The sequence below is a fragment of the Oncorhynchus clarkii genome, chromosome 21 (genome assembly GCF_045791955.1).
Source record: "Oncorhynchus clarkii lewisi isolate Uvic-CL-2024 chromosome 21, UVic_Ocla_1.0, whole genome shotgun sequence".
NCBI classification, from domain to species: Eukaryota; Metazoa; Chordata; class Actinopteri; order Salmoniformes; family Salmonidae; genus Oncorhynchus; species Oncorhynchus clarkii.
In genome coordinates this window covers 22287600-22302690 of record NC_092167.1, presented here as the reverse complement: position 1 = coordinate 22302690, position 15091 = coordinate 22287600, and the positions used below count along the sequence as shown (strand labels likewise).

Genomic DNA, 15091 nt, shown 5'->3' with positions numbered 1-15091 from the left:
ATTAATTGCATTTATTTGCAAATCTGTGAAGGATAAATGGTCAAAGGAGTCTTTATTTCCAAACCTTCTGTGTGGAGGGAGTGGCTATGGAGATTCCCATTCCAGACCCAGGTAAGACAGACAGCACTTTGTACTGGGAACAGAGAAGAGATGGTATCAGATGCATACAACCATGATAGCTTCATTTCAAAAGAACCTATCAGTTGTTGGAAGATGCATTTCAGGATGTGATATCACAGAAAACATAGAAACGATATGATACAAATATTGAATTAGCTGAGTGTAGATAGACACCTTCTGGATATCTGTGATGTCCACCAGCTTAATAACCTTATTCTTCTTGGAGGAGGCCGATTTGGAACTGGAGCTCTCGAAGCACAGATAACTGAGAGACAAAGAGACAAATGGCGAGAGAGGAGAGATGGAAAGATGGAGAGACGAGTCAGCACAAAGCAGCCGCTCTTGGATCTAGCTCTGAGAATCTGCAACATAATGGCACTATTTCGTGGCATTGTTGTACACACCCACATTAGAGAGTAAAGATAGCACACCAAAAAGGAATAGCAGACCACGAGGTGAAAAGCTACTGTGATTAAGTACTTGAAGAGACAAGCTAGTGTGATGAGGTAGGTCTACTTACTTCTCTGTAACGTAGAGCATGCCGTTTCGAATGTAGTCGGTTGGCATCTTCCGGTCTCTGTTGATGAGGCAGCACCTCCACCCATTCTCACACACTGTAGAAACACACAACAACAGAACAATAGTTATTACAAGCGGCTGGACAGCAGAGGGAAATGTTTTTTTGAATAAAAATATTTTAGGTGCAGTAAGTACTCTGACCTGGTAGAGGGCGCTCATTCTCTGAGACATTGAATATCTCATGAAAGGCTCCCTTCTTGGTGCTATGAATCCTGGCGCTGTCACCATCCAGGTTTACACCGCATGGGACGGTTGCTAAGCTACCTCTTGCCACCACAGGCTGAATCTAGACGGGAGGAGGAGGGGAAGTGGGAGGAGGGGGGACGAGGAGAAGGAGGATTTGGGGAGCGGGTGGAGGAGGAGGAAGAGGAAGAATTATACTACAGAGCACTACTGTAGCCATCTTCCACTATGGATTCTCTCGGAGACTAAACTGGTAGACAGCCTCTCACATAGAGGAAACATAAGATGGAGGCCATTCATCTGTACACAGTAGGAGTACGTGCTCCTCGTAACATAGCCTTGCAAACAACTTGCGGCTTATCTAACATCAGCCTCAGGGTGAGGGTCTCGTGCAAAGCGCAGAGCAGTTCCGACCCCCCCCCAGTACACTTACAGTACATGTAGGTAGTCAGTCATCTCCGTTAGTTTCATTTCTAAGTGAGGACATTTTTATTGAACTTAATTTATTTAATTGTCTGTGTTCTAAGGGTATCCTCTACCCTTCTGCCCTGAAGTGTTCACTGGTTCACTACCCCTCACTAGTGTATATAATTATGGTGGAACATTGCCCACCTGTCTTTTGCCTATGCATCCTTACACCCACCAATCCAATGTTTTAGTGAAGACTAAATCCCTGAAGGGGGGTGAGCGAGTGCACACTTCAGGCAGAGGGGTGGTGGGGGGGGGGGGGGGATCAGATGTCAGTGTACAGTATAGACAGGATGGTATAGTAGTGGATTAGTTAGTGTTTGTAATGCTGGGAGTGAGAGTAGGGAGCTCTGCAGATAAATGGCCATGCCATTTACAGCTACAGTACAATATACTCCCTCATGCTGCAGGCAGGCAGGCCCCTAGCTATACCAGCAGGTAGACGGGATTATTTGTAATGTTACGTAGAAGTAGAATAGAGTAGAAGTCTTCAAATAGCTGTAGAATAAGTCTTAGTTACATGGTTGGGAAATTCAGACACTAGTTGGCTCTGTTTTTCAAGGGTTACCTGGTAAATTATTCTAATTGAGTGATTGTTATACACAGCCTACTACTAATTGGAATCAAAAGAAAGTTTTACCTTACCTGATTGTCTTACCATCGATATGAAGGAATAAACATTTTAGTGTTCTAGAGGTAAACTATGGGGGAAATAAAAGTGCTACTGAAAACCAGACAATAGTGTATCCTACTCTAGTCACACTAAAGTTGCTTTTGACAGTGCTGGTTTGGGGTTGTGTCATTACACTGAACACCTGGTTACTACAGAGTATGTCTGTGAAAATGGATAAAAAAAAGAAAAAAAAAGTCAAATGAATTCAGAATTGTATCAATTAAGACGGGTTCAATTAAAAGCTTAGAAAGTGTCTCTTTTGGACTGAGTTTAACGTTATGTCATTATGGCCCACTAAAAGTGGATACATGCATTGATATTTTTGATCCATTTATTCACAAACACTCAGTTAATGTTGGGAGGTTTGTCGTGAACCACACGCACACACTCAGTGCGCACACACACATACAGACAGACTAACCGGTCAAAAGTTTTAGAACACATACTCATTCAAGGGTTTTTCTTTATTTGTACTATTTTCTACATTGTAGAATAATAGTAAAGACATCAAAACTATGAAATACTACATAAGGAGATATGTAGTAACCCCCCCCCCCAAAAAATAAGTGTTAAATCAAAATATATTTTATATTTCAGATTCTTCAAATAGCCACTCTTTGCCTTGATGACAGCTTTGCACACTCTTGGCATTCTCTCAACCAGCTTCACCTGGAATGCTTTTCCAACAGTCTTGAAGGAGTTCCCACATATGCTGAGCACCTGTTGGCTGCTTTTCCTTCACCCTGAGGCCCAACTCGTCCCAAACCATCTCAAATTGGTTTGAGGTCGAGGGATTGTGAAGGCCAGGTCATCTGATGCAGCACTCCATCACTCTCCATCTTGGTCAAATAGCCCTTACACAGCCTGGAGGTGTGTTGGGTCATTGTCCTGTTGAAAAACAGATGATAGTCCAACTAAGCACAAACCAGATGGGATGGCGTATTGCTGCAGAATGCTGTGGTAGCCATGCCGGTTAAGTGTGCCTTGAATTCTAAATAAAATCACAGACAGTGTCACCAGCAAAGCACCTCCACACCATAACACCTCCTGGGGAAATACACATGCGGAGATCATCCGTTCACCCAGACCGCGTCTCACAAAGACACGGCGGTTGGAACCAAAAATCTCAGTTGGACTCATCAGACCAAAGGTCAAATTTCCACCAGTCTAATATCCATTGCTCGTGTTTCTTAGCCCAAGCAAGTCTCTTCTTCTTATTGTTGTCCTTTAGTAGTGGTTTCTTTGCAGCAATTCCACCATGAAGGCCTGATTCACACAGTCTCCTCTGAACAGTTGATGTTGAGATGTGTCTGTTACTTGAACTGTGAAGCATTTATTTGCACTGCAATTTATGAGGCTGGTAACTCCACTGAACTTGTCCTCTGCAGCAGAGGTAACTCTGGGTCTTCCATTCCTGTAGCGGTCCTCATGAGAGTTTCATCATAGCGCTTGATGGTTTTTGCAACTGCACTTGAAGAAACTTTCAAAGTTCTTGAAATTTTCCGTATTGACTGACCTTCATGTCTTAAAGTAATGGACCGTCGTTTTGCTTTTCTAATTTGAGCTGTTCTTGCCATAATAATGCTTTGGTCTTTGACCAAATAGGGCTATCTTCTGTATACCCCCCTACCTTGTCACAACACAACTGATTGGCTCAAATGCATTAAGGAGGAAAGAAATTCCACAAATTAACATTTAAGAAGGCACACCTTTTATTTGAAATGCATTTTAGGTGACTACCTCATGAAGTTGGTTGAGAGAACACCAATAGTGTGCAAAGCTGTCACCAAGGCAAAGGGTGATTAAGACTTTTTTGGTTACTACATGATTCCATATGTGGGATTTAATAGTTTTGATGTCTTCACTATTATTCTACAATGTTGAAAATAGTACAAATAAAATAAAAACCCTTGAATGAGTAGGTGTTCTAAAACTTTGGACCGGTAGTGTATATACATGTTTTAGCTGGTGGCACACACAGGCACTACGTAACGTAAGGGGACAGAGGCACACCAGAGTCCCTACCTTCTCAGACCCAGACAGCTGAGAGAGAGAAACAAAACACAACGTATAGTGACAGTCACTAAAGCAAAGCCCATCTAGCACCACTAACATTACTGCCAATTGGCTGAGGAAACAAACCAAGATAGCCATTGCAAACACTCAACAGAGTCTCGCACACACACACACACCACACCCACACACACACCACACCCACACACACGACATTCAGGTGACAGTGTCGAGGTAAATTAAGTAAGGGCTCAACATAAAAAAAGGGTTAAGGCTCATCATAAGATAAAATAATTACAATGTTTGTTTGACAGTAGTTACGACAATTATAAAAAAAATATAAAAAAAATACAAATCTATCCTTCAGTTGTAATAGATACTTTGGGGTTTAGTTATTTAGCATTTGGATATAGGCCAGTGTTAGGGAAGTTTGGGTTGGATAAAGAATTGGTTCCTTTCTCTATGGGGCCAAGTAATTTTTTTAAGTTGTCAGATGACAGCCTGTGTGTTATTGTATACCGTATATGCTGTGTACGTGTGTGTGGATATGTATACATGTGTATGCATTCATAAGTGCGTGTCCTCACCCGTCGGGACATTGTAGCGTTGGTCCTCTCCTTCAGCTGTGGATCAGTTGGTAGGTTGTTCCAGTCGATGTGAGGTGTGTCATATTTGTCCCTCAGCTTCGGACAGCTCTTAAACAAGAAGTCTATGATGAAGAATTTGATCCCTGCATACAGTCCTGAGAGCGAGAGAAAGAAAAAGTACAATTATTATAAAACAAAAAAAAGTTGACAGTAATTTTGTAAAGTACAATGATTGTACCAAAACATATATGTTGGTATACTTTTTTATTTACACGTTTTATGTATTTCTAAAAACATGTGTCTGCTGTCAACTAAATGGCTCAGTCAGTCTCCTTCCTCTTAAAGCCTCCACAGCCACCAACAGGGAACACACAGGAGAAGACCATTTGCTTTAGAGAGGAACAAAAATTGTGCCAAGAGACAATGCCCCCGAGCAGCAAAGAGTGGTGGTGTTTTTATATTGAATGTTACGTAACCATAGCATTTCACTCAGTGTGTGTGTGTGTGTGAGGGCTACAGCAGCGTGTGTATGATTGTGTGCGCGTGTACTCACCAATCATGAAGCCCACAAGTTTAAAGGGCAGTATGCAGGAGGAGAGAAAGGCAACCCACAGGCTTATGTAGAGCTTCTGAGTGATCTCAGGCTGCACCCACATGAACAGGCTGAACACACACACACAGAGAGAGAGAGAGAGGGCGATAGTGAGAGGGAAACCGTTTGATCAACTATTCAGACCAACTTAGAGAAGAAGTACAGAACGGTAAGACAGTGAAACAGCCATTTCTTACTTACTTCTTTATTTTCTCCAAAACATCCGCCATCTTACCAAAAAGGTTCTGTGAAAAAAGGCCAAAAAAATGACTTTTCCGAAACATACAATGTCTGAATGTGGTGTGTTTGCGTGTATGTACGCATGCTTGTGTATGTTCACTACTACTGTACCTGGGCTTTTTGTGCAACGTCAAGCACTAACTGGAACTTTTCAGACACAGTCAAGTCATCCTTTGACGGTTCCTACATGAAACAAACTCAAAAATTTAAAAATCAGCTCATTCCATTCCAAAAAGGTAGGAAATACGACAGGCCACTTCCTGTGAGGTCAGAGGAAGTCATGTGAAAATGGGAGGTCTCTTACTATAGGATCCGTAATATCCGGCACAATGCTCCACTGAATCCTCCAACCTCTGAAAAGGAAAAAAAAGGGAAGAGATCAAAATAACTGTAAAGACGTCAAAACTCTAAAGCAGGGATGGACAACTGGTGGCCCGCACCTGCGGATCAATTTCAATTCCTTTTTTAAGAACTCAGTCGGGGTCTCAACTTACTGTTGAGAGTTAGAATAATAGAATACACAACATTTGGTTGTGCATCAGAAGTTTCTCTTATGTCAGTCACTCAATTAGCCCATGTCAGCTAAATTTCTTTAGATTGGTAAATTAGTCTAGCGGCCAGCTATCTACACTTGTAGTAATCGTTGTTGAATTACTGACCCATTGATTTTATAAGTCACTCAGAATTCATGCAATTCTCTCTCTCCAGCCAATGGCAAAATGAGTAGAATTGCAGGAAATTAAATCTGCAACTTCAAATTTTCACTCTGCTGTCAAGAGGGCCGCTAAAAATGTTTTGTTCGCAAGGCGGGGTGGGTTACAAGGTTTTGCTTAGGGTCCCCTTAAAGAGATGGCTCTGACTGCATGTGTGGGTATAGATGAGGGTACAGAGACCTGCGAGCCACTGCAGTCCCCCATGGTGAGTTCAGATTTTGTGGCCCCCACCCCCATCAAAGTTGCCCATCCCTGCTCTAAAGGACATTGAAAATGAGTTGCCCCACATTAAATATGTAGGTACAGTGTAATTACATGTAATTGAGAGCAGAGTATGGATTTATTGATCCCAACTTGGTAAATATGAACAAAAATAATGAACATAAATAAATGTAAGTGTTGGTCCCTTGTTTCATGAGCTGAAATAATGTCCCCGAAATTGTCCTTATGCAAAAAAAAGCTAATTTCTTTAAAATGTTGTACATCCTTGTTAGTGAGCACTTCTCCTTTGCCAAGATAATCTATATACCTGACAGGTCGGCATATCAAGACACAGATTAAACAGTATGATAATTACACAGGTGCACCTTATGCTGGTGACAATAAAAAAAGCCACTCTAATATGTGCAGTTTTGTCACAACACAATGCCACAGATGTCTCAAGTTGAGCGAGCATGCAATTGGCAAACTGACTGCAGGAATGTCCAAGCTGTTGCCAGAGAATTTCATCTTAATTCATTTCTCTACCATAAGCCGCCCCCAACGTCATTTTGGAGAATTTGGTAGTACGTCTAACCGGCCTTACAACCGCAGATCACGTGTAACCACACCAGACCAGCACCTCCACATCACACAGCGTGTATGGCGTTGTGTTGACGAGCGGTTTGCTGATGTCAACATTGTGGACTGAGTGCGCCAGGGTGGCGGTGGGGTTATGGTAGGGGCAGGCATAAGCTACGGACAACGAACACAACTGCATTTTTTCGTTAGCAATTTGAATGCACAGAGATAACGTGACGAGTTCCCGAGGCCCATTGTTGAGCCATTCAACTGCCACCATCACCTAATTTCAGCATGATAATGCATGGCCCCATGTCGCAAGGATCTGTACACCTTGCCTGGAAGCTGAAAATATCCCGGTTTCTTCCATGGCCTGCATACTCAGACATGTAACCCATTGAGCATGTTTGGGATGTTCGTGAAATTGTTGCATGTTGCGTTTATATTTTGTTCAGTGCAGCGCATGTGAGCCGAGTTGAGCGGTTGGAAATCCCGCTCTGTCCTTTCCTATCGCTCTGCTAAAAAACGCTCCAAATAAGCTCCATTAATTAAAATAAGTTTAACCAACACATTTTTCTTTCTATATGTAGGCCTAAAGGTTTTTAGGCTAAAAAACCCAATCAAAACAAAAAGCTGCTTGAATGTGGGAATATTCCAGGCCTATTGGGTGTCACTACAGTCCCTGGTTCGAATCCAGGCTGTATCACATTCGGCCGTGATTGGGAGTCACATAGGGCGGCGCACAATTGGCCCAGCATCGTCCGGGTTTGGCCGCCATTGTAAATAAGAATTTACAATGAAGAACTGACTTGCCTAGTTAAATAAATGTTAAATAAAATAAAAATATTATTGGGCCATAATCAATGATGGCCTATTGTATAGATAATAGAGGTCGACCGATTAATCGGAATGGCCGATTAATTAGGGCCGATTTCAAGTTTTCATAACAATTGGAAATCTGTATTTTTTGGACACTGATTTGGCCGATTCTTTTTTTTTACACCTTTATTTAACTAGGCAAGTCAGTTAAGAACACATTCTTATTTTCAATGACGGCCTAGGAACGGTGGGTTAACTGCCTTGTTCAGGGGCAGAATGACAGATTTTTACCTTGTCAGCTCAGGGATTCAATCTTGCAACCTTACAGTTAAACTAGTCCAACGCTCTAACCACCTGATTACATTGCACTCCACGAGGAGACTGCCTGTTACGCGAATGCAGTAAGAAGCCAAGGTAAGTTGCAAGCTAGCATTAAACTTGTAAAAAACAATCAATCATAATCACTAGTTAACTACACATGGTTGATGATATTACTAGTTAATCCAGCGTGTCCTGCGTTGCATATAATCGATGTGATGCGCATTCGCGAATAAGTACTGTCGTTGCTCCAATGTGTACCTAACCATAAACATCAATGCCTTTCTTAAAATCAATACACAGAAGTATATATTTTTAAACCTGCATATTTAGCTAAAAGAAATCCAGGTTAGCAGGCAATATTAACCAGGTGAAATTGTGTCACTTCTCTTGCGTTCATTGCACGCAGAGTCAGGGTATATGCAACAGTTTTGCCGCCTGGCTCGTTGCAAAATAATTTGCCAGAATTTTACGTAATTATGACATAACATAGAAGGTTGTGCAATGTAACAGGAATATTTAGACTTATGGATGCCACCTGTTAGATAAAATACGGAATGGTTTCGTGTTTCACTGAAAGAATAAACATTTTGTTTTCGAGATGATAGTTTCCGGATTCGACCATGTTAATGACCTAAGGCTCGTATTTCTCTGTGTGTTATGTTATAATTAAGTCAATGATTTGATAGAGCAGTCTGACTGAGCGATGGTAGGCACCAGCAGGCTCGTAAGCATTCGTTCAAACAGCACTTTTGTGCGTTTTGCCAGCAGCTCTTCGCTGTGCTTTTTATGACTTCAAGCCTATCAACTCCCGAGATTAGGCTGGTGTAACCGGTGTGAAATGGCTAGCTAGTTAGCGGGGTGCGCACTAATAGCGTTTCAAACATCACTTACTCTGAGACTTGGAGTAGTTGTTCCCCTTGCTCTGCATAGGTAACGCTGTTTCGAGGGTGGCTGTTGTCGATGTGTTCCTGGTTCGAGCCCAGGTAGGAGCGAGGAGAGGGACGGAAGCGATACTCTTACACTGGCAATACTAAAGTGCCTATAAGAACATCCAATAGTCAAAGGTATATGAAATACAAATCGTATGGAGAGAAATAGTCCCATAATTCCTATAATAACTACAACCTAAAACTTCTTACCTGGGAATATTAAAGACTCATGTTTAAAAGGAACCACCAGCTTTCATATGTTCTCATGTTCTGAGAAAGGAACTTAAACGTTAGCTTTCTTACAAGGCACATATTGCACTTGTACTTTCTTCTCCAACACTTTGTTTTTGCATTATTTAAACCAAACTGAACATGTTTAATAATTTATTTGAGGCTAAATTGATTTTATTGATGTATTATATTAAGTGTTCATTCAGTATTGTTGTAATTGTCATTATTATAAATACATTAATCGGCTGATTAATCGGTATCAGCTTTTTTTGGTCCTCCAATAATCGGTATCGGCGTTGAAAAACCATAATCGGTCGACCTCTAATAGATAATAGAATGAAAATGAACGAAAGTTTAACAGCTCAAATGTTTTGTTTATAAATACTTTGCTACAATGACACACAATGTTTAACACACACACACACACACACACACACACACACACACACACAATGTGAAACGGCTAGCTTAGTTAGCGGTGGTGCGCGCTAAATAGCGTTTCAAATCGGTGACGTCACTTGCTCCGAGACCTTGAAGTAGTGGATCCCCTTGCTCTGCAAGGGCCGCGGCTTTTGTGGAGCGATGGGTAACGATGCTTCGTGGGTGTCAGTTGTTGATGTGTGCAGAGGGTCCCTGGTTCGCGCCCTGGTATGGGCGAGGGGACGGTCTAAAGTTATACTGTTACACACACACACACAACTCCCTTCTTTTAGCATGTGCACGTTGTAAGTACACCATCATGCTTTTTGGATACATGTCTTTTCAGACTCTACAATGATTCTTTAGTTGTGGACACTATCACCGCACTCCCTCTCTTGGTCCTCATCTTTGCAAGTCACCTTGATTTAGCACCTGTGTGTTTTATCAGTTTCTTTATGAAAATATTTAGGGAACACCATTTCAGTAGCTAAAGCAAGGGGCTATATCAGCACACAAGTAAACTACAAACGCATGCTAGGGTGGGCATGCTCGGAGCTCGTGAAGTGAACGCTGCTGGAGCAAAATTGGAGCGGGTGAGGAGGCCGACGCTCCAGCCTTTGGGAATTTCGCTCCACACTCCCGTCAAATTGGGCACGCTCCGCTACTCGCTCCAGCTCCGCTCATATACTCTGGTTCAGTGTAGCTGCATCACTCATTATCATCAATAAATGTAATATATATAAATGTGTGTGTGTGTGTGGTATGCTTGTCTTACTTAGCAATGAGGTAATTCAAGGAGAGCCTCAGGATGGCCAAGAAGAGGAACATGGGGATGGCCCAGCCATGCCACGCAGCATTCATGTAGATCTGAGCCCGGAGGAAACACAAACGACATTCATAATTTATATACAGTACTTAGCCTACATCCTATTTCTCACAATCAGATTTAATATATAAGTCTTCCAAATGACAAGCACTACTGAATAGAGTGGGAAATTTGGGATATTGAATGAGAGGAACTTGAAGAGACAAGCATTATAGCATGTGTCAAAGCCGTGAGATAACGTTTACAGTAGTAAAAAAAAACTTTATTTAACTAGTCAAACTTATACAGGACAGCTCACTAAAGGGATAGTTCTCCCAAGTTATATATTAGTTTCCTTACCCTGTAAGCAGTCTATGGACACGGTATGACAGAAATCCATGCTTTGGTTTTGTTTGCCTGGCCATGTTTCCAAATGCTAACTTATTACATTTGTGGCACAACTCCAAGGCATGTCAATTATACCGATATTAGCATTTTTCACACTTCATGTCCAAATCATCCTAAAGTTCCTCAAATTAATTGTGTAGCTCAATGAAGTTACTTTCAGATGGATTTGGACATGACTCGCATATCCCTTTAAAAAATACAGATCGGAGCAGTTGTACTCACTATGAAGGAAATAGCTGAGGTGTATACTGAGTGCCAGTTGGATAAGGCTGAGAGGTTCCTCATGAAGTTAGTTACCGGTCTGGCTCCTCGCTCTGAAAAAAAATTATAATAATCAGTCGTCGTCAACCCATTGTCACACTACAACAATATCTGACAACAGTAGCTCAATGGCAGAAAGTTCTGAGTGGGTATTAATCTATAAACACTCACTGAGTCGCCTCATGTTTTCTGTTAGCCTGGAGAGAGAGAGAGGGGGGACATACAATGGTAGATGAAACAACATGAACTTTAGCAAGCACTTCACACACAGACACCACACCGTGGGGGAACAGAATTCTCAAACATCTACTACAAAGAGCGAAATGTTTCCTGCTAGCGGAGGTGGCTACACCTCAACCCACTGATCATTCTGTTTATGAGTCACGCAGAGGCGAGGAGGAGGAGGAAAGAAAGAAGAGCTCAATCTATTTCTCTGTCCTCTCCATTCTCCCCTCTCCACAAGGTCAGCTACAATACAGCACATCCTTTATTCCTAGAGCTTTCTACCTGCACTGACAACTTTAATCCAATCCGTGGGCGCTTCAAACTGTGTATGTATTTGTGTGTTTACAGTAGCTTCCTGCCTAAGGTCACAATCGGATGTGTGCTTAGCAGGAAAATGAGCCAAGTCCTAGACTGAACCCAGCCAGCTTAAAGTGGAGTAAAGAGGAGCATGACATATGAGTTGCATCTCATATGTCACCATTAGGAGTTTACCCCCTAATGGTAAAGGTTAGAATTGGGGGATAGTGAAGCTGATCCTAAATCAGTACGCCGAGGGCAATGTCTATAGCCTCAGTCAATGGCTGCAGGGAGTCGTAGTGTTGTCAAGCCACCACCAGAGGGCACAGACATTGTATTCACTCCCTGTGGCCAATATGCCTTACATGACCTCATATTAAACCCAGACAGGAAGGGCCTACCAGCCAATCAAATGTCTGAACATCGCACTAATGTTTCTGTGAGTGTTACATGGTTTCACACCGTTTTAAAATAGCTTACTTCCTACTGAAAACCACCCTGGTCATGTTGCTCATGCAGTGATGTGCAACATATACAGAATGTCCAGAGGTCTTCTGTCTGTATAGAATTCACATCACTACCATTAAGGTTAGGGTAGAAGACTACTACAGTTTCTGTGAGTGGTAACGTACTGGCCATGAGGGGTGCAACAAATACACAACGTTCAGATAATGACTACTACAACACAGCCTCTCAATGTGACTGCTGTTTTCACCACCTAGTCCAGTACATAGAAATAAGATTACAAGAATAGACATTGCCATTCAAAACAAATATTCCATGATGGGTGGACCCATTCATTCAGCACATCGTAGGAACACAACAATGTACCTTTTAGCACTTAGCGGTTCCTCAGCCTCCACAGTGTTCTCCTCCGGGACGAAGCGGAAGTCTTCTATGTAGACCCCCACCCTGTCGTAGAGCCATCTCCACGCCCGCAAGTACAGGGTCTCCCCCTGTGGCGGCTTCTCTTTGTCTGGAGGGGCCGAGTTGAAGATCATGTTGTCATTAGGCTTCTTTTTTTGTGTGCGGGTGTTTTATGTTATTGTATACTTGGAAGAGGACGCATGTATGCTCTTTCGTCTTTTATCTTGTTACTGAATATAAATAAACATACATTCAAAAGACAGAAAGAGGGAGAGCGAGAACAAGAGAGACAAGAAGAGAGGTTACAGGCAGCACAGGTTTATAATTAGTACAATGAAGTTGCCTCCCTGTCGGTTTGGCATTTCTGTTCCTAGATCTGTGCCTAGGGGCAACTTCTATAACTACCTGGAGCTGTTTATTGAAATGAAGACAGGTACAGAAGGAGATACAGGTCTGTAGATCTCCCAGTTCAGAAGCTGCTTTAATTTAGAAGTTAAGACCCATTAACCTAAATTACACACTGAGCTCCTTGTGTCTCTCTTACAGAAACAAATTCATGTACGCACACATACACAGATTCTACATTTGGTGAGGCTGCTCTAACACTGTGGGCCTGTCTGGCCTAGATTAAAAACTTAGCCCATTTCCTAAAATAAAAACACCCTTGCCAGTGTCACCAGCACCTGAAGCTACTAGACGAACAACTGGTTCTGGAACCCTAAAATAATTTATTTTCAAGAGATACTTCTACAGCGCCTCTCCCCCAACCCACGCACACAAACAGTGTATTATTCCAGCCTGCTGACGGATAGGCTGCCTGGCAGTAATCTGTGCTCCACGCACACTAAAATATCTCTGCTAATGAGGATGTTCAGCACCCAGAAAGTGTTTTGCACTAAACACTGCTATTAAAGCTGCCTGTCCTTACTGCTGGGTTATAGTTTTAAAGTTAATGTGTGTGTGTGTGTGTGTGTGGGGGAGAATATGTGATCCGTTTCAGGAATCTATGCGTATGTCACAAGTCACAACTTAACATGAGAGCCATTCATTTTTCTTGTTGGCAGAAAAAAATGCCTTCTGGAACATGTGATCTTTCATGTGCCTTAAAGTTGTATGTTTAATCTGTAAATACCAATAAAATTGTTAAAATTACAAGCCTTGATTGGCTGAGAATGAGTGGGCTAGACATGCAGAGAGAGGAGTTCAGATTGATCTGCCATATAGAACGCTGTCTATTTGGGCTGGTCAGTCTGTGTTGGTAATCCTGTCGAACACGGCTTTAAATAAATATATGTATTGTGTAGTGGAGCTACATAAGTGTTGCTCTCCACTTTCTGGAGGATCGAGTTTTAAAATCGGTGGAATTAGAGTATGATAGAGAAAACACCTATTTCCGGATTACATCTTCAAACTTAGGGCAACAGTGGCATGGCATCCGTGACAGGGAGACGCCTCCATCATGCACGATAGTGTGACCTTACACGTTTACCTAGCTAGCTAGCTAGCTACATGTCTTAAGCTAAAGTGTACTGTTAGCTAGCTAACGTTAGCTGGCTGGCTCCCTAGCTGACGTTATTATTCATATCCCAGAGCCATTTGCTTTGCTAGTTAGAGCCTAATGTTAGCTAGCCAACATTGAACCTGGTTGGTTAGCGCCCAGCAGATTCATGCAGGGTAACATTAGTACAGTGGTTTTTCCGTTAATTTTTTTTTGAGATAGATGGTGGCATATTGTGGTAAATTGCATCATTCTGGCAACAATGGCTGAGACTTAAATAACATGCCATAGAATTTTTGAGATAGATGGTGGCATATTGTGGTAAATTGCATCATTCTGGCAACAATGGCTGAGACTTAAATAACATGCCATAGAATTCTGCAGCACCCTGCAAGCTGTGCTGCAGTACACAGCAACTTTTAAAGGAAGAACCACTATGTTCATTGCTGTTTAACTAGCTAACGTTAGCTGGCTGGGTCGTTCGTAGTGTGATCTTCCACATTGTTTACCTACCTAACTAGCTAGCTAAGTCGGAAGTTTACATACACTTAGGTTGGAGTCATTGAAATTTGTTTTTCAACCACTCCACAAATTTCTTGTTAACAAACTATAGTTTTGGCAAGTCGGTTAGGATATCTACTTCGTGCATGACACAAGTAACTTCTTTCCAACAATTGTTTACAGACAGATTATTTCACTTATAACTCACTGTATCACAATTCCAGTGGGTCAGAAGTTTACATACACTAAGTTGACTGTGCCTTTAAACAGCTTGGAAAATTCCAGAAAACGATGTCATGACTTTAGAAGCATCTGATAGGCTAATTGACACCATTTGGGTCAATTGGAGGTGTACCTGTGGATGTATTTCAAGGCTAATTTTCAAACTCAGTGCCTCTTTGCTTGATGGGAAAATCATGGGAAAATCAAAATAAATCAGCCAAGACCTCAGAAAACAAATTGTAGACCTCCACAATTCTGGTACATCCTTGGGAGCAATTTCCAAATGCCTGAAGGTACCACGTTCAACTGGACAAACAATAGTATGCAAGTATAAACACC

General features: G+C 41.9%; 1 protein-coding gene across 3 annotated transcripts in view; it reads right to left on the bottom strand.

The window, feature by feature from the left end:
• LOC139378764 (GRAM domain-containing protein 4-like) overlaps positions 1-15091 on the bottom strand; it is a 77302-nt gene that overhangs the window by 3166 nt on the left and 59045 nt on the right. For 2 of the 3 annotated variants that reach the window (XM_071121248.1, XM_071121250.1), the window contains 14 exons: positions 12496-12640; positions 11314-11339; positions 11104-11195; positions 10444-10535; positions 5760-5808; positions 5567-5638; positions 5417-5460; positions 5177-5286; positions 4624-4778; positions 4049-4066; positions 841-985; positions 641-734; positions 295-385; positions 65-133 (listed from right to left, as the gene is read on the bottom strand). In XM_071121248.1, the coding sequence (XP_070977349.1) occupies positions 65-133; positions 295-385; positions 641-734; positions 841-985; positions 4049-4066; positions 4624-4778; positions 5177-5286; positions 5417-5460; positions 5567-5638; positions 5760-5808; positions 10444-10535; positions 11104-11195; positions 11314-11339; positions 12496-12640 (1202 nt within the window). The remainder of the gene's footprint in view (positions 1-64; positions 134-294; positions 386-640; positions 735-840; positions 986-4048; positions 4067-4623; positions 4779-5176; positions 5287-5416; positions 5461-5566; positions 5639-5759; positions 5809-10443; positions 10536-11103; positions 11196-11313; positions 11340-12495; positions 12641-15091) is intronic. The other variant, XM_071121249.1, reaches the window with a different exon arrangement.